We start from the raw sequence: 19,500 nt of genomic DNA, 5'->3' as shown, positions 1-19,500 counted from the left end.
AAACCTAAACGCCTGCAAAAAGCTCTGCCAACCCGAACCACTTTGCATGCAAAATTCAAATGGCCTAAAATACTCTGCGCTTGCCGTAGCTCAATTTTTAGCCTTTTTACCGCCTCTTCCAATAAGGAAATCAATTGCTGAACCTTTTCCTGGGGCAAACGAACTTCCAGTTTAACCGAGTCAAGCTCAATTCCGAGAAAGCTCAAGCAGGTGGATGGCCCCTCAGTTTTGTCCTTGGCCAACGGGACCCCCAACTCCGCCATAAGACACTCAAAGGTCTCCAACGCCTGACCACATTCACGGGACTGAGGTCTCCCAATGAACAGAAAATCGTCCAGGTAGTGGGTAACAAACTTCACTCCACCCCTATACTGTAAAACCCATTGCAAAAAAGTGCTAAACATTTCAAAAAGAGAACAAGATACAGAACATCCCATAGGCAGCATCCTATCCACAAAAATTGCGTCCTCAAATTGCAAACCCAATAAAGAAAAATCCTCTGGGTGCACTGGCAAAAGCCGGAAAGCCGACTGAATATCTGACTTGGCCATTTCAGCTCCCCGGCCACACTTCCTCACCAAAGAAATCGCATAATCAACCGATGCATAATGCACCACCGAGTCCTCCGTGGCGATGAAATCATTCACCGACGCACCCGTCGGCCAAGACAAATGATGGATAAGACGAAACTCGCCCTTCTGCTTTTTTGGAACCACTCCTAGAGGGGAAATCATCAAATTCGGCAATGGCCAACTGAAAAAGGGGCCTACAATCCTACCCAACTCCACTTCCTTTTTAAGTTTAGCCCTAACAACATCGGGGTATTGCCTTGCGGACTTCAAATTGTTGGCCCATCTCCTCACCCTCGGACCTTGGTAACATAGCTTAAATCCGTCCCTGAAACCACGAACCAAAACTTTTGCATCCTCCGAACGTGGATAAAATTGCAACCAATACGTAACAACCTCTATATTAATAGGAGTAGGGCCCTTTACCTGCCAACTGCTGGAATTGCCCTCTTCCCCTGTCCACTCCTCTACCCTGTACCCCTTGCCCAGCCCAATTGAGTCCTCCAAAACATTGGTAAACCGGATGCCTGCCCCCACAGTTGGAACAATCATGCCTAAATTTACATTGTTGCCTTGTACACATGCCGCTGTTGAATGACCAGCAGGCCCCATTATGTGGCAATTGTCCCCTTTGTCCAAATCCCACCCCAAAATGGGTGGGACGGCCCTGAAAGGGCCGATACTGAACCGGTAAACCACTCGCCGTATGCGTTGCTGGGGCAGTCCGAGCAGTTCTCAACCACTGCATCCACAATTCATTATAAATTTCACCCCAAGCCTTTTCTGGGTAAACCGCTTTCCTCGCCCTAAATTCCTCGTCATAACGGAACCAGCCAAATCCACCATAATCCATCTGTGCCCTTCTCACCACATCCATGTATTTCAAAAGCGCCACCGAGCAATCCGGGAAACGCTCGCACAGAACACTGGCGTAAATCAAAAAAGCCGACATTCAATTCTCAATAGTCGTGGGAACTTTAGGTCTCTGAGCTAATTCCTACTCCTCCTCCTTAGATCCCTCTTTAGCCTGGACTTCTCTATGAAGTAACTTAATTACATCCACAAACTCCCCTTTTCAAATTTTTTCTTTCAAACTTAGAGTGAGATGCGCCCCCAAAGGCATCGACACTCCCATATACGGCAATCTCTTTCCCTTTCCCAAACCTTGACTAATGCCACTATTCTGTCCCGTACTCACCTGATCCACCCCATCCTTACCTGCTTCCTCCTGCGCACTCATGGGATCCCCCACCTTGCTCTCTTTTCCTTCTCCACCCGCCTGAATTGCTACATCCACATTTGTTGAAACTCAAAGCCCAGACCTGGTACCCCCCAATACACAACCCTCACCTCTAGATAAATTCGCAGCCACCTCTCGACGAGACAGCCGCTCGCCCCGGAACGCCTGCCCGCTCGTTGACGCTTGAGGAGCTTCGACTTGTTCACCATCCTCGCCATAGTCCAACTCCTCTTCTTCCTCTCCAGTCAAAATAGCGCTCCGGCTATAAGACCTCGACTCCAAACCTCGGGTATTCGACTCAACCCATCTGACTTCCATAGGTGTGACCTCCCTCGCTGTCAGGCGAACCGCTCCGGATTGCGCCCTCTCTTCTATTCGACGTCCCGGAGGTGCCCTGACCCCCACCGTAACAGGACCTCCAGCCGACCGCCCAGACCGCTGGCGCTCTACTAACACCCCATGTCCGCTCGAAACATGAGGGGCCACACACCCAGAAAGGTACGCCCTCTGTTCTTGACCCAAACCCTTCTGACCCAACTGCGCTGACCCTGCACCCCCATATTCCGATGTTACGCCACAAATGGTACCCTGTGAAATCCTACCTTGTTCCTTCTGGGAAAAACCCTGCCCTCCTGCCCTAAAAATTGAATGATCCTCCACCTCCCACTCTTGTACCCCTTGCCCCACCTGACAAACTATATTGGAAGTCTGCCCACTCCCCCTTCCACTAGGTATTAATAAACCCCTTTCCAATTGCCCACCAATGCCACAACCTTCCTCAACCTGCAGCTCTAAAACCTCACCTTCCTCCTCAGAATCGATGACAATTACAGCCGTATTATTCTGTTCAGCCATAAACATATGGCTACCTTCACCCGACGAGAAATTCTCTTCCTCGACGCTTAATTCCATCAAATTCTCTTCTTCGACGCTTAATTCCCTCAAATCGGAGGGCGCGGCCATCTTGGCTGCCCCTCCTAACTTCCTTTCCTCAAAAGGCTGTCCCTCCTGCTCCCACTCGCTTTCTACGGCGAGTGGGGCTTGAGGTAAGAGAACCTGGTGCGCACGCGCGCCTTTTGAAAAACTTGCGCGTGCCGCACCCGCCCCCTTCTGGCCGCGGGTGCGCACCGCACCCTGCGGCCGTCCGGGTCCGGCTCCAGCTCCAGCCCCAGAACGCGCGCGAGAGCCGCGCCCAACCGAGTTCCCCGCAACAGAGCCATCCATGACAACACGGGCGCCTCTACCCGTGGCTGCCACCCTCCGCGCCAGCAAAGCACCATAACGGCGTGCAGTACGCGCCGCACCCCTCCACCCCGCCACTAATCCAGGTAAGCCGCCCTCATGGCTAACCCTTGCTTCCTCGCTCTCGTGGTCCGGCGAAAACGAAACTTTTCGCCCGGCCACACTTTTAACTTTAAATTTCCTGCACTTCTTGGGGCTTGTAACAGGGGATTTACAAGCCAAAACAGCAGCCGAAACCCTGTCAGAGGAAGACCGCTTCGGTCTCCTCAAACCCACCCACGCTTGTTCTAAAACCCCTTCCCTTATCAAATCTTCCCTCCCAGCCTCCTGCAAAACCTTCAATGCCTGAACCACAGCATTAATCTCCATGACAACCCAAATAACACTTTTCCCGAGCTACAAAAAACTCCGGCCTAAAAACGCCCAAAAAACTGCCCGAGTACCGCCTCCTGGGTGTGACTACGGCCAAAGAGGCCACCCAAAACCCAACCCACACCTTTTATAGTGACCCCCAGGCTACCACCCCTTCCTGTCCCTTACCCAATCAAATACCCGGTCCCCCTGTGGCCAGCTCCACCAGCCCGATAAGCCCGGGGGGAGACCAGGCATGCCTGACTCCCCCCAAACCCCCATTCTGTTTACAGTTTGGGACCATTAATGCTCAGTTCTGTGAAGGAAATTGATGAATGTTAGTGTCTAGGGCCACTAATAATTATATTGCTGTAGGACATTGGTGCTTTTTTCAGCATGGGATCCTTGATGCTTATACTACTTGGTATCACTAATGCTAATTTTTATCTGAGGCTACTGATCCTTGTTGTTCATTGGGGTCACTGATGCTTGTGACTTCTGTGACCATTGAAGCTTGTTACTCCACTTACTGGTAACATTAGTGGGAAGTGGTCTTTTCTGACCCCGTGCTGCAGTCTGTGGCTCTCTGCTTGGTGGCATAGTGTGCCAAAGACTGTGGAAATACTGAGTTTGTTTTAAGAGGCAGGGTTTATTCATGTTGGTGATTCATGTTGGTGATTCATGTTGGTTTATTCATGTTGAGTTTATTCATGTTGGTGAAGCTGTTGACTTCTTGAATGGTAGCAGTCCTTGTGCTACAGTGTGATCAAAAGGTGGATTTGTTGTCCTGAAGGAGGAGGTTGTTCATTCTCATCTGGTTTTGGATTGGAGTGGATACTGTTTTGGTCTTTAAAGAACCAGTGCTGCTGCGGTTCATCTCCTACCCCACCAACTGTCACTAGTTCATCCAAATGGGAACCTCAAGGGCCCAGAAATTACTCATCTCGCATCATCTTCAGCTTCTGCAATAAAATCCTGATCGCTGGCTAGAGCAGCTCTACAGTAGAAGCCCAAATATTACTATATTGAAAACAAAAAGAGAAAAACAGAAGAAAAACATCCCTCCATGCTCCCAGGATCTGGAACAACATTTCTATCTGTGTCAGAAATGCTATAACCCTCCTGCAATTTAGGAAGGAGCTGAAGGCTCGCCAAGTTAATAAACAATTTATCTCTACATTATATGAATCACTGCCCACAGACATGTTACCTTATTATAAATGATCCTGAACCCTACCTCAGGATTCCTCTCATGTTAAACACTCTGTTGCCCTCCAGCAAATGTCAAGCCCTACCAATGCCCAAAGTTACACATACACATGTACTTTATATGCCTCTTGTATCAGAAGGTAGTCTGTATACATTGGACGGAGATAACTTGTGCAGGCAGGCCAGACAGTAATATTTTTACTAACCAGCAATCAGTCTTGAAACATTGTGTAGAGTAATCTGGGTATAGTTTATTGATACACACATTCTATCAACTACCACATGCAGACTGAAAATCATTTTCAAACATAAAATCAATATTATCATGCTTATATATATCATTAGATATGTGTAATCCTTATTCTTCAGTGATATTAGGGTTGCCCCCTCCCCCCTTTTGAGGACCCTGCAGTTTTTTTGCTTACGAGTGATGCGCCCTTGATCAACTTTGGACTGCAAGCGCTGTGTCTGCATTGCTGGGTACCACCTTTTCTTTCATCCTGCTGGCCCTGCTATATGGCATCCCACAGCCTTTAGAGATCAGTTTCATACGCTTCAGGCTGCTTGGACCTGGTATTATTTTTTTAATTCACAGTCTTTTCCTTCACACTGCTAAGGGGTTATCACCCCTTTGCATTTCCCCCATTTGATGTTTGAGCTTCGTTGGAACTCTGTAAGCTCTGTTGGCCTCCATAATGTTGCTCATGAACAACTTCATGCTTAGTCGTGGAAACCTTGTTCATTCAAATAAATCAAGCCATGTCTAACCGAGCGAAAAGCCATACTCCTTCAAAACTTGCTCATTGCTGTGTCGAGTTTCTTCCTGGGCCTCTCTACTGCACTGGGGGAACTTGCACCTCACCATTCAAACCAGGGAATGATCTTGGACCACGTAACCTTTTTCAAACCGAAACATCTGGATATTATAATGAGCCCCTTCCACATGCTTCCCAGTAACTGTCCCCTACCTAGGGTTGTCAAGTCCTTTCCTCACACGTGTATGATTAGTATGTGAGGTCTGTCCACCTCAACCATAAGCTTCTCTATTTTGTCTGCGAGCAGTCCCAGTTCATGCACTTTCCACCCTGCCAGGTTATCCTCATATTTGGCAACTGCTGCTGGTATGCCCTGTTCATCTGTCATCCATTTCTAGGCTCTTGAAATAAACTAATGCCCACCAAACCAAACTATCCTTCTCTTTCTGTCGACACTACTTGTCAAAATAGTGCAGATTGTTGGATGTTTGCATTTTTATTGTTGTTTTTTTGCATAGGTTTTATATGCTTCAGACTCTCACCTGCCTATTTGCATGACTCCTACTTCCCCCCTGCCCAATGTAGTCTGTAGTAGCTGCCCCTAATGTAAATGATTATGCATGCCAGATGGCCAGCTTGCTGTTGGGCCTTACTTATGACCTCTGCAAACTGGAAACCACAGAGCAAGGAACCATCTATTTGTTGAAAGACTGTGGGTCCTACTGCAGGACAAACGTTCAAATAGCCTCACATCAGGCACACAAGCATACTGGGGTTGCCAAACATGCCAAATTGACCAATATACCCCTTCCCTCTTGGTCTTGAATGGCATGCTGTCTTCATCCAGCCACTTGTCCTCCATTCTTACTCAGTATTCTCCTATCACTGCTGTTGATGGTAGGGTTTCCACAGGCACTTTCATTGCTCCAAAGAATACTACAATGTTGCCCTGAATAGTGCTGCTTCTAAGGAGTTGTGACATACTTTTCCAAGTGCATTCAGTATTGCTGCAAGATGTTGAAAGTCAATCACATATATGCTGTCTTTGCAGGTGTACCTAACCATCACCAGCCCTTCAGTGCCACTTGAATGTCATGGCTTTTTGTGGAGCCGTGACCCAGCTTAAACCTGCACTGATGTGCTACCACCGACAGGTGAACCTGTGCCCAAGACCCTGCCTTGGCTTCTGAATGCCCAGTCAATGAATCGTTCTACTGCTGGTTGAATCTCTGTACTTGGCTTAGGGTCATCAAGACTGGTTATTTCCTTAAAGGTTTCCAGGTACTTAATGTACCCCAACCAGTCTTTGGTGCCAAGGAGTTCTCTACCAGCCAGTCTAGTCTTCCTCCACTAAACTCCACATCACCCTGGGAACGTGGGTCTTCTACTATGGCTGGTGCCTGGTGGTGCCTACTGTGGCTGATACCAGTTGCCTCAGTATCTTCTACTGAAATCGAGATACTGCCTATTCTCGAATTATTCTCGAATTAGTTATGTCCTGAATGTGCCTTGCACTTAGTTCCATATTAGACTACAGTTGTGCCCTTACTAGGTTCATTGCTACCTGTAACAATCCCAGGCAGTTTGCAGAGCCTCCTTTTATCAGTTGCACAGCTGTGTGGTTGTCTGACCGGAGAAGCAACTTCCTGCCTTTAAACCTTTTTTGGGTTATGTAGAGCACTGCAACAAGTGGGATTAACTCTAGCATGGTGATGTCTCTTGACATGGCCTTAGCTCTCCATGCTCCTACGAGTTTCTGTATATCTTCCAGAGTTCCTTTGTCTTTCTTCCATACATTGTCAATGCACAGGTTCAGCACCTTTACTTTTTTTGTGATAGCCAGCACACCCCTGCTATTGATGTGGTTTTATTAACAATCTGGTTACTGGGCTTTCCGCCAGCCTTTTTACTTGCCAGAGGACTCCATCCTCTCTGTCATTTTTGTGGAGGTGTTTAATGGGCTGAGCATTGCTGTTTACTTGGCTCCCCTACCAGAGGAAAGCAATCCAGGTTGTTGAGCACCTTCCCCTCTGACTTCTCCTCTGTTTTAGGACACATTCCAGAAAAGTGCTGACCATGTCAAAGTATGAACATGAATTGAGACACCCGTTGGCAAACGTTCATCAAAGTAGTATTAGCCCCAAATTTGAAACTCAGCAGGTTTAAGCTATCTGGGTGTACGATAAATAACCTGAATGCCAAGTCTATATCGGCTTTGACCATCAGGGCCCCTTTTCCAGCTGACCCTACTAGATCGACCGCATTGTCAAACAAGCTGTAAAAATACAGAACACTGGCTGTGGTTCAGCCAGTGATTCACTGAGTCACTCACATAAAAGAAGAAATATTCATTAAACTGAACTGACCCGGTTCCTTTTTGAAGACCACAACCAAGCTGGACACTATGAAGTTTGGTAATGAGGGGTTCTGTAAATGGACCCTCTGCCATTCCCAGGTGCAGCTCTTGCAGCTCTTTCTTGATATTTTCTCTAACCATGCTAGGGTGTTCTTGAGCTGACTTTAAGTTTAAGCTCACCCTATCCTTTGCTGGGCCTTTGTAGGGTATAATAAGCCCCTACTCGAATCGTGCCATGGATATGTTAGCTTCTGTGGACTTATGGTACCCACTCAGATGCTGTTTGAGCCTGTTTGTTCAGTTGTGTGTGTTCTAAAGTAAAAGTATTCTCTCTTTCCTTGCTACATAACTGTTCGCTAGCCATTGTGTCATGACCCTGAAGGTGTCTGCAGTTTCGCTTTTTGGTGTGTTCTTTCCTTACTGTGCACCATTTCTCTTTTTTTGAATTCTGTTGCTGGGTGCTCCCCTCCCCAGTAAGTTGCATACATGCATAAACTTGCAGGTCAGTCCCCACATGCATTCACCTTTGTCGGACCTCCAGGATATAGCATCTAGCCAAAGGTCTGCTGAACACTTGGCAAATTTGTGAACAATTATGCATGCCATTACTCGCAATGCATTTGCCCAATTGTTATTTCCTTCCACAACGGCTTCTTTTCTGTCTTCTTCTTTATTATCATGATTTAGCAAATTGAAAAATGTGTTCTTCCAAGGGATGGGCAGAAAAGCTGTCACCATGCAGTATAGTGCATTATCAGCCTCATCTAATGCACAGGCTTTGTGCAGTACACCTAATGGGTGGAGAACCTGGGGGTAGTTTTCACAAACAAACAGTGGGAGTTTGTGCAGGCATATGTCAAGCGAGCATTACGCAATGCTCGCAAGAAGTTCACACAATGTAACTATCTACTCCAAGCCTACCACACACCTCACTAAGGGCATAAGATGTTCCTGCATTCGTCGTTTGAATGCCCTTGTTGCAGATACCTTGATGCAACATTTTTCTACCTGATGTAGGGGTGCCCAATACTGGCACAGATGTGGGTGAGAGTGATGGAGGTTATATCTCAAGCGGTTGGGATACAGTTGGCTCCCAACCCCCCAAATGTGTTAACTGGGGATAACCTTTAGGACAAAAAAAATCTAGACACTTCATGAAGTTTGTGGATTTAGCCATGATTTTATTTAAGCGCCAGATAGGGATGTCCTGGAAGGGGGCCACTCCACTGTTGGAGACACCACAAATGGGCAGCGGTGGAGACTGTTGCCATGTCTCGAGAGGTTCTTAGGCATAGTGGAGCTGGTGCTGCCACACTGAGGGATACATTTGTACTAAAGCTGCAGGACAAACTAGGTGCCCAGAGGCTAAGAGCCGGCCCTAGCCAGAGTGTGAAGCGTGCACTTTGGTGGTGCCAATTGGTCCCCGGGTCTTTCTCCCCTTCCCCACACTCTGTGACATCTCCCGTGGTACTGCATTATCGGTATGCTCCCCTGTTGACTGTGGTATTGCTCCCACTGCAAACGTTTTTTGTTGAGGTTAAATTGTTGATAATATGTCTGGACATCGTTCACGACCCTTATAGGTACTTGGCCTCCTGTAGGGCACACTAGCTGCCCTTTATTGGTATAGTTGGGCACAGCTGATAGGTGAACTAATATGTGTCATAATTATGCATCATTGTTTTTTGAAGCTTGACAAGACTTCTTTTATGTTACGGAGATAACTGTCAGTGTTGTATTTGGTGTTGTCTATGTATGAAAACGCAATAAATATATATTAAAAAATGATTTAGCAGAACAAATCCTTCAGCCATACTTCTAACAGTAGAAAGATGTCTATTATTTCCTCCATATCCTCAGTTTTACCAACATTGGTGTTTGGCTGGCTAAACCCGCTTATTTTGCTACCATAGGTGATTCACCCAGTGATGCTCATGTAGTGTATTTCCATTGCTGTTGGGCGGGTCGCACCTGGGGCAGCAATTGCCTTACACCAAGGTTGGCGCCACCTGAGTGGGGATCAGCAGTCTTCCCCCAGCCAAGCTGTCAGAGGGTTTGGTAATGTCTGACAGCACGGTTGGATCCCGTAGAGCTCTGCGCTTTGCCAGTGACTTGCTGCATGTCCATATCCGTGCTAGTGACATCTGCCTTGTATGAGACACTGGCCAAGCTACCTTTCTGTTGTAAGAGCTACTTGAAGTTCTCATTCTGTGTCCTTTGCTTTGCTTTCCATTTGGCCTTCTCTTTATTTGGCCCTTGCTGCCCTACTATTGGACCCTTTAAATGCTGCCTTTACCTCTGCCACATTCAGGCGCTATGCCTTTTGGCAAGCATTCTCCTGCACTTGTATCCTTGGTGTGGGGATGAAAAAGGTTAGGGCAGGCGCCATTTTGTCTGTCTTAACCTCACCCCTTATTTCCTTAGCCCCTCCACCTTATGGTTCTGACCTCCATAGAGCAACCTGTACCAGGCCTCTGTACTTCTGCAACCAGGTTAGCTTATTAAAAGGTTTTGCTGAAGGATGATCTATCCTGCACTTCTCCTACCCTAGAAACCTAGGGTATCTTTTGATACACCAAGTATATCAGGAGCAGGCAGTAGCCTCTTATTTCCTTAAATACAAAAACGGCTATCCCAGATTGTAATCTGTTTCTGCTCTGTCGGATGAGCAGTGGGTTACTTAAAAAAGGCCTACAGCCCTGCTTGGGGTTGCAGTTCTTACAGACTTTTACAAATGACAGTGAAATTGCGGCAATTTTTTGTGCCTCAGCCTGCATTACATGGCTTTAAAAACAGACGTATGTGCCTTCTGTACTGCCACAACCCACTTGGGAGATTCTCTTAGAACGTGTTATAGTTTACTGGCATTTGATTTTTAAATTGCAGAGGGAATCGTGTTCTTGGTTTCAGACCGCAAGAAGCGTTGGAAGGTCTGGAGAGGTGCTCGGTCTCTTACTGGCCCCATTAAAAGCCTGGGAGGGATTGAGGCAGAAGGGAAGAAGTCTTCAAGCACTGTTTTCTTCATGAAGGCCTTTTCGGGTTGAAGAATCTATCTGAAATGTATTTGTGATCTCTTGAGGGTAGAGTAAGGTACTCAAGTATCAGACGTCATTGATAACGGCAGCCAGCTCATTGAGCTATTTCGCTTACTTCCAGATAAGTGTTTCATGTAAATGACAGTTGATCTGGGAGGTCCTTACAGCAGCCTGTCCATTTATTGCATATTTTGTTAAAAGCAAAATGAGAATATATATCGACCTTGGAGCTCTGAGCGCTTTCAGCGCAGGAAATCCAATAAATCCACGCGATAGTCAGCAGGAAGATTGTTATTATTGAGAGTTATTTTTATAGTTTCCCAAATAAAAGGCCATGAACAAGTGAAATATAACTTTATTTCAGACTCTGACTCGCGTACATAAATAATCCTCCCTGGCATGTGTAAAGCATGATATTTACTAAGCATTATAAAGTGATATAAAACAGACCCTCTGGCTCTTATTCACCCACTGTTTCCTACAACATAAAAGTAATAGTCCGTGCCCAAGATGCTTGCTGCTTGTGGTGCTGAAACGTCTTAAATGCTGTAAGCAGACAGAGCTCGGTATCACTATCAGAAGCAAGTTTCAGCTGATCACAGTACGTACATCACAGTATCCAGGTTACTTTTCAGCGGTCGAGCAGACACATCATTGATTGTTCCGAAATTAGCATAAAAAGGACCATGGATGAGGCGTTGTGATTACTTTGGCTCAACATGTGTAGTTTACAATGAATGGCCATGCCCAGCTGCCATCAATAGTAGAACCAGACAGTGTTTGTTAGAGATTTGAAAAAGTGATGGGTGACAGGGATGGATCTTACTTTCTGAAACCCGTGTAGGAGTCCGAGATTCTCCAACAGCCACCACCGTGTGACCAACTAGATGATGCATCAAAAGGCAATATAACAAGCGAGAGTGGGAGATACGACATGGGATACAGGGAGAATTGGGGAGTGTTACAAAGGGGGGAAGATTATTTGAAAGCTAAGTGAAAAACCTGTAAGTCCTTCAAAACTATTCATGGATTTTTGTCGACCTGTATTCTATTATGCGTGCTTGAGTATAGAAGGTAATAAATAGATTGGGGACTTGATGGCGTGCCAAACAAACTATGATACCTGTAAGTTACAGGCTTCAGTCTCAAATAAATGTCACGTTTCATTATCAGTAAGTTAGGTTTATTAGTTAATACACATTCTGTACAGAGAAGGAGGGAGAGAGGTGGGGGGAAGGGTGTGTGTGTGTGTGTGTGTAAAATCTTTGTTACTACATCCAGCTTTAGCTGTTTGACAGATCTCATGTGATCATAAAAAGTATCAATATCATCATAAAAAGAGTAGAAAGGTCTCTGTTCGGAGAGGTGGTTTTGCTCCATCCTTACATTGATCTTCCGCTTTCTGGCAACTCAGCCTTTGAATGTGCAGCATTTGGGGTGTGTTACTCCGCCTTTAAGAGACTCTTTACCCTTCAAGAACTATGTAATAGGCAGATTGCTAATAGATATTCTCCCTGTTTCAGGAGAAACCACTGCTGCACTCCAATCTCTGTATTCTGTTCAGCAGCTGGTCCAGCATTGTGGGGGACAACCCTGGGGGTCCCAGTCACACAAGATGGCCACAGCATCATATACTTAATGGTCTCTGCATCCAGTGAAATACAGGAAGCTGCTGATTTGTTACTGCTCCTCCTTCGGTGTAGATGATATGCCCTAGAGTGGACTAGGACGCAAGGCATGTGATACTCTTCCTGCAGCCTCGGCCCGTTGCATGATCAAGGCATTCCTCAATGCAGTCCTTCAAGGACCACCACCATGGAGATGTCATCTCACCCCTATGTCTTCACTGCAATTACGCTGAGTAAGCTAAGCCAGCCTGTGGAGGCGCCAGCCTAAAGGTGGTATGGTGACCCACCTCAGCATCAGGGAGCTGCAGATCCACACCAACTGACAATCGAGCTGGGTACACCAGCTTTGCTTCACGCAGGAGTGGAAGGGTCAGTGTTTGTGAGCGAGAGTAGACTGTTGTTCCAACCATTATCTGCTGGGGAATTCGGACTGCTTGCTTTGTTCCTGTCACCCTCTGCCGCGCTGTGGCACTCTCAGGTAGATAAGGCTAAAATCAAATCAACAGACAAGACCATAAAAAATAACTACTTCTTTAAAGGCCAGATATGATATGTTCTCATTCACTAAAAAAGTTCCCATAGTGTATTTGTTCATTAGAAAAGGATACTGGACATGCATTGTGTAAGCAATATGAAAGCATCCTTACCAGTGCTTAATTTGTAAATAAAAACGTGCCGGTGCCCAAAGCTTTCCTCTGAAACACATGGCTGCTGCAGTTAAATGCTAACTGAGGCAGCGTAATTCTGAAGCCATCTCGGGCCCCTTCAATCCATGTACAGCCACTCTCTGCCCCTCCAGCTCATTCCTGCAGGTTTCTGCGTTCTCCCTTTGTGACGCTTTTTTGTTTTTCTCTTCTTTCGTCTTTCCCATTTGTGTCATTTGCTCACAGTAAATGCTTGAGGCGGTCCTCAAAAATAAGTGCCGGTGTCCCGCACCAGAAACCGCTAGCTTAAATTAAGCACTGATTCTTACTAGCTAAAACTAGTACTACTTACTAATAGGGGTTGAATGAGATGCATGGTACAGGCACCCAATGTGGGTAAATGAGGAATAGGGTTTAACAGTCACCCCCCACCTTAAATGTGCCTCTGTTCACCACCCCAGGGCGCAAGGAAAGAAGCTCAACCATCAGAGGCGTTTCATGGCATGTAAGATGTGTCGTTTTGGAAAGTTAGGTGAACGGAGTCTGTGACATGTGCACCGATACATGGTGGAAAGGAATTTTTCCCACTGTGGTCTAAATATATATATATACAAATAGATCTTATGTAAACAGGCAGCGATTATTGGCTGTGAGACAATTAGGATGACCGGAAACATTTTAACAAGGGTAGGAAATGTGGGGATGAACAACAGTGAATATTAGACAGTGGCAAGTGAATACTTAAATGATTCTCCTTTTGAGAATTCTTATCTGCAATACTGCTATTAGTGAATATGTAAGATGATAGTGCAGTTTTTATGTAGTGGTTTCTACCACGGTTTTGCAGTCCTGGAAATTACAACTATTACATCTTAGCTTAGGGCTACTCATTTTGTCCACTCTGGAACAATTATCCGGCTTGGAATCAGACTTTTGACCTTCAGTACAAAAGTATATTGCTACTGAGATTTGTCTTAAATGTCTACGTTTTGGTTCACCTTTTTTGGGATCTCTTCTGCCCAACTAAGTTGAAGATTGAAATATGAGAAATCCGGACAGGCAAGTTTCTCCAAAAAGGCCTAGAACTTCAGCAGGGATTACAGCAAAAAAGGCTACTAAAGTGTAGTAAATTCATTTCTTATTAAAAAAACATTGCAAAAAATTAAACTCAATCAGTTTGCTCAAATTATTTGGCCTGGCGCATTCCTCTACTTTGGGGGCAAGCCTTCTTTGCTCCACATGCTAATCTGTAAGCCTCAAGATGCACTCACTCATGATGTTTTGCACTAGGATAAAACTTTATGTAAGCAGGCCTTTAATGCTAAGTCTGTGTTTGAATCATAAAAGTATGTTAGACACGATCCGACTGAAAAAGATCTTCTCATATGGGGGCAGCATATAACTTTAGTCTCGGGGAAAGCCAGAGACTGGAAATGCGTAAAGCATCGAAGCAATGCTGCACATTGGGTTTTTTCTATAAATGTGTCTTACTGATGGACATTTAAGAGTTATTCATACACAAGATATGAGTAAAATGTAACCATTCACATAAATAACTTAGTTAATTTAGCTTGTGGCGTGCACTGCTTCATTTACAGCGCCTTACCTCGCCTCAAGATTAGGTGTCATTTGATTCACCTATCTTAAAGTGTGGACACTACCCACACTAGTGAACCCCAACGGGACTCAATATGTATGTGATTGTTGAATATCCATGCGAGATGCATGCCTTTACCTGGCAGGTTGGCTTTCGAACGGCCTTACTATTAGGGCATCCGTTTCTGAGCATGTGCTCATGGAGGGGCAGAGGGTAAGTGCTCGGTCACCATTGGTTTCCTAGTGCTGACTGCGTCAGAGGCCTTGCAATAAAAGTTACCAGAGTTGTTTAAAAAACAAACCGTGCTTTAAAGGGCGTCTGAAGAAGAGCAGATCCATATCTTCTGGAAGCGAGACAGGTAGAGTCGTCCAAGGTTTAGGTGCACAAAATGAAAGGCTGCGACGCCCTTGTCTAACATTATGGAATGGAGGCACTGTCAAGAGATGGGCTGATGATGAGTGTGACCACAGGTTTGGAAAATACCTTGACACCTACTCGTCCAGCGATGAAGACAAGGGCTAGTTTGTGAACAGCCTTAAATGCAATGCATAAGGTCTTGAGATTAATTTAGAATTTTACAGTAAAGTTAGTTATTGGCTGAGGTGAGCTTACATTACCCCTTGATCCATGCTGGGTGGAAGAAAAATGTGAATGACACAATCACAAACTAATGGATGAAGCCTGGTTGGAAACCACTATAAGTAAATATGTTATAATACTTTTAGTAAAATCAAAAGGTCTTGGCTAACACGAACGTAAAAAATTGCCATTGGTCTGCATTGACTGCTAGCCTCACTTTTGAGAAAGCAAGCAAGAAAACAGGGAAGAAAGAAAGGAAGGAAGGAAAAAAGGAACAAAGGCAGTCAAAACAGAAGGAAGGGGTGGAGGCAAAAAGGAAGGAGGGCAGTAGGCAAAAAGGAAGAATGAAAAAATAAAGAAGGCAAAAAGAAAGTAAGAAAAAAGGCAAAATAAGGTAAGGAAGAAAAAGAGAGAAGACAAGAAAGCAAAAAAGAGCAAAAGGAAAGCAAGGCAAGATGACAAAACGAAAGCAGGACCGAAAAAAACAAGGAAAGAAGGCAAGCAAGGGACCAAAGGCTAGAAAGAAAAAAGGAAGAAAAAAGGCAAAAGAAGGAAAGATGATAATAAACAAATAAAGAAGGAAATAAGGCAGAAAGATAGTAAGAAGGATAGAAAGGAAAAAGTAAAGAAGGCAAAAATAAAGAAGCAAAAAAGAAAGACAAAGGGAGAGAAAAGGGACAGGAAGCAAAAAAGAAGGAAAGAAAGAATGGAAAAAAGAAAGTAGGACAAAGCAAAAGTGTTCTGCAAATAAGACATGATAAAGTTTGGCTTTTTTCCTGGTCAAAGTTTATTAAAGAACCATTGGTGAAACCAAATCCAGGAAGATAATATGGTATACTGTGAAACTGTAGCAGTCCACTCCAGAAGGAAGTTACATCCGCTTTGGAAGGAGACAGAAACGGATAAAGCTGAAACATGGCCTGCGGTCACTTCAAATGTGTTCTCTTATCACATCAAGCAACACGCGTTCTAACAGGAACCCCATAAACTACCTTGTTTGCGGATGTGCCTATTGTGAAAGAGCAAAATGCAGTCACTTAGAGTGACGTCAGCAAGAAGCTTAAGTAGGCTGACCCATTGTCCCACGCTGTATGCTGTATGCTGTAGTGGGTGGAAGCAAAATCAGAATGACACATCAACAGTCCAGTTGATGAAGAGGGTTGACTGAAAGCCTCTTTAATTAAGTGTAATATACATCTTATTTTAGTAAAATCCAAAGGCCTTGGCTAATGTCAAACCTAAAAAGGAGGTGCCCTTGAGGATCTGAAACCTCCCCCTGAATTCTTCTTTTCCTTCAAGCATCTCAGAAAGACCTGCTGGCATCTGTTTGCACCTTTGCAAGGAAACATCGATCTTCCAGTACAACAGAGGCACTTGTTGCTAGGCCCAGCCATTCACCCTAGTAGAATCTGTTTACATTTATGTTGAGGCTTTGCTTGTAACTACAATTGAGTCAAAGAGGTTCTGTGGTGAAAAAAAGCTTTCTGTCAAGTGTCATTGGTAACTTATTTAATTAGAGCATTTACTGACTTTAAATTGTAACCTGAGTGTATACATGAAAAAGTTAATTTACTTGCTGACAACATCTGGGTGCATCCTGCGGGTCCATAAATGAAATACTGGCAGTACCTAATCTTTCATCCCACTCAATAAATGGGCCATAGTAGTACCCATTATATATATATTGCTTCAAAGCTGAGCGTCTGTAGAAGAAAGAACCACATTAAAAGTATGTCCTGATTTAGAGCATTATTAGCCGTTCCATCCTGTTTGGGACTTTTTCTGCGCTGTGCTTACTCTGTATGTCTGCTTGTTATTACACCATGCTTTTGCTTAAGTTGTGTTAGGTCTGCCTGTTCATTCCGGGGTCAGCATGCAACGCAAATCTTTACGGTGAAACGGCTTGTAGACATAATTTAAATGACAATTCCGAACGTGTGATATTTGAATGCTTTGAGTTAGAATGTAGGATACATTTGTTTGGCTTAATATGGACATACTATTTTTTCTGCATTTTCCAGGTTCGCCATCATGTGTGGTTATTTGTCCGAATATGAAAGTGTACAAAATAAAATCAAGAATGGCTATCTCTTCAAGGTACTGTACATTTTAACTTGAATGCTTATTTAATTGCTGTTATTGTCAGGTTCTACATGTGTAGGGTACTGGCAGTGTCAATGATTTGTCCTCTGTACAGCTTGCTCGCCCATTTCATTCCTTTCCACTAAATGGCAATGACTACAACCTGTGCAGTGGTCTAATTTTTAACAGTCTTTCACAAGGAAATAAGTTGCCTTTTTAGATTTGAATATAGGTCACCACCCTGACTTTCCTGTGTTTCTTATGAGCTGCCATTGCTTGGAGAGGCTGTCGGCAAGCCTATGGGATTACATTGTCGTCTTTGTGCTTCAATTAGCTATTGGTTCTGGCACTTCATGTAACTGTTGACTGCACATGTGACATGATCAGTAGGGTGCAATTGAGAGCCACTGTTTGTTCTGAAGTTTGCTCCCTATGACAAGCTGACGTTTTAGCTGGTGATTTGTGACTGTTATAAGAACACACCATTATTACCTAGTTTTTGATTTTCCATCTATTTTTCGTCTTTGCAGCCCCAACAACATGTTGGTTTTAGTGCTGTTTTTTTCACAAAGTATAGACATGAGCAGATATAGGCTATGCTAATGATGCATCTGCAAATCGGATAGTTCTTTAATGCTAAAGCCAAGACAGATGTATTAGCTTAGCAAATGCTTGTTTTAAGTAGGTAGGGAATGTTACGTTTTCAAGGTTCTGCTCCAATTAAATGGAATATCACAAGCAGAGTATCAACTTCTAGTCACCTGCTTGAAGTGCCGCTCTCAGATAACTGCAGTCTCCCAGTATAGCCCAATGTTGTGGATGAGAGTATGTCTTTGGAAATACTCTGCAGCATACCGGGGACATACTAAAGAGGTACCTGGCATCACACAGGACTCCGCATAACTTAAATAGGGATAATATGGTTCAAGCCATCCTGCTGTCTGACCAGCCATCATAGAGTTTGAGAGCAATTACCTGACACTCTTTTCATTCAGATCATTTTGAGAGGTGTCCGGTATTGAGAAGGGGGAATGGAAATTAAAGGAAATACCTGTTTTAGGGTGCCCTTAGATTTATAATTGCCTCACAAATGTACTTCTATAGGGTACACTTGGGGAATAGGCCTTCCTTTTGTTCCCCTTTTATGGGTTTTCATACTTATGTTTGTTTTGGAAAGTGCAAAAGTGTCTTCTCTGTGTCTGTGAAAAACAAAGTGATGAGTGAAATGCTTAATTTTATCCAATCCACTATCAATAATTATGGGCCGCATTCCAGTTGGTCTGCACCTGCATACCTTTTCTGAACTATAGAAACTGTTTTCCTGATTTCTCTCCAGTATACGGCCTAACAGAAGGTTCTCTAGACCTTATAGTGTCAAGGACTTAGTCTACCACCATGACACAGAGAACCTGATGGAATGCAATCCCCCCGAGAACTCACTGAGCATTGCATGAGTGACGTGTATATTAGGTTACCAATCAGTCCTGTGAGATACACAGGAATAATTAGCAGAACCACAAACCCTCTTTCATCATGAATAGACACAATAAAGAATACTACGAAACTTGAAATACATTTTCAAGATGTATTAAAAGCATATTTCCATCCTAGTTCACACAGTATAAATAGTAGTTAGAATAAAAATAAACAAGATGGCGGTAACAATACTTATCCATAGGCAGTACAACAAAAAATACTGTACCATTATGATGGTATTTTATGGTGTCTCTGCATCAGTATATCCAACCCCTCCAATCCCTTGATTAAATAAGTAAAGGCTAGCACCAAAAAGGGCCTACTCCACATTCTTAGTTAGTCTGCACCCTCATACCTTTTCTGAACAATAGAAACAGTGTTCTATAAAGAAACAGCTGTCCTTCTCTCTGCTTCTCATCGTCTAGATCCTCGAGCAGGCAGATAAACTGGTCAGAGGTCTAAAATGCCTTTTATGTAGCCTTCAGCAAGATAAGGTGTTTAAAGCTACTGGGAAACACTCGGAGTTGAATCCATTGATCAAAGTTCCTCTCTATCTAATATAGGCTTATCAAAGGAGTAGTGTTAAGCATTTGTTGTACATACACACAGGCAATAAATGAGGAACACACACTCAGAGACAATTCCAGGCCAATAGGTTTTGTTATAGAAAAATATATTTTCTTAGTTTATTTTAAGAACCACAGGTTCAAATTCTACATGTAATATCTCATTTGAAA

At 44.2% G+C, this 19,500-nt stretch overlaps 1 protein-coding gene across 3 annotated transcripts in view; it reads left to right on the top strand.

Moving 5' to 3' along the window:
• Window positions 1-19,500, top strand: part of RMDN2 (regulator of microtubule dynamics 2) — a 516,997-nt gene that overhangs the window by 276,609 nt on the left and 220,888 nt on the right. For all 3 annotated transcript variants that reach the window (XM_069234474.1, XM_069234475.1, XM_069234476.1), the window contains one exon: window positions 17,227-17,302. In XM_069234474.1, the coding sequence (XP_069090575.1) occupies window positions 17,227-17,302 (76 nt within the window). The remainder of the gene's footprint in view (window positions 1-17,226; window positions 17,303-19,500) is intronic.

Source organism: Pleurodeles waltl, chromosome 5, assembly GCF_031143425.1.
Source record: "Pleurodeles waltl isolate 20211129_DDA chromosome 5, aPleWal1.hap1.20221129, whole genome shotgun sequence".
Classification (NCBI taxonomy): domain Eukaryota; kingdom Metazoa; phylum Chordata; class Amphibia; order Caudata; family Salamandridae; genus Pleurodeles; species Pleurodeles waltl.
Note: the sequence above shows the minus strand (reverse complement) of the source record. Positions and strands in the feature narration are given on the sequence as shown.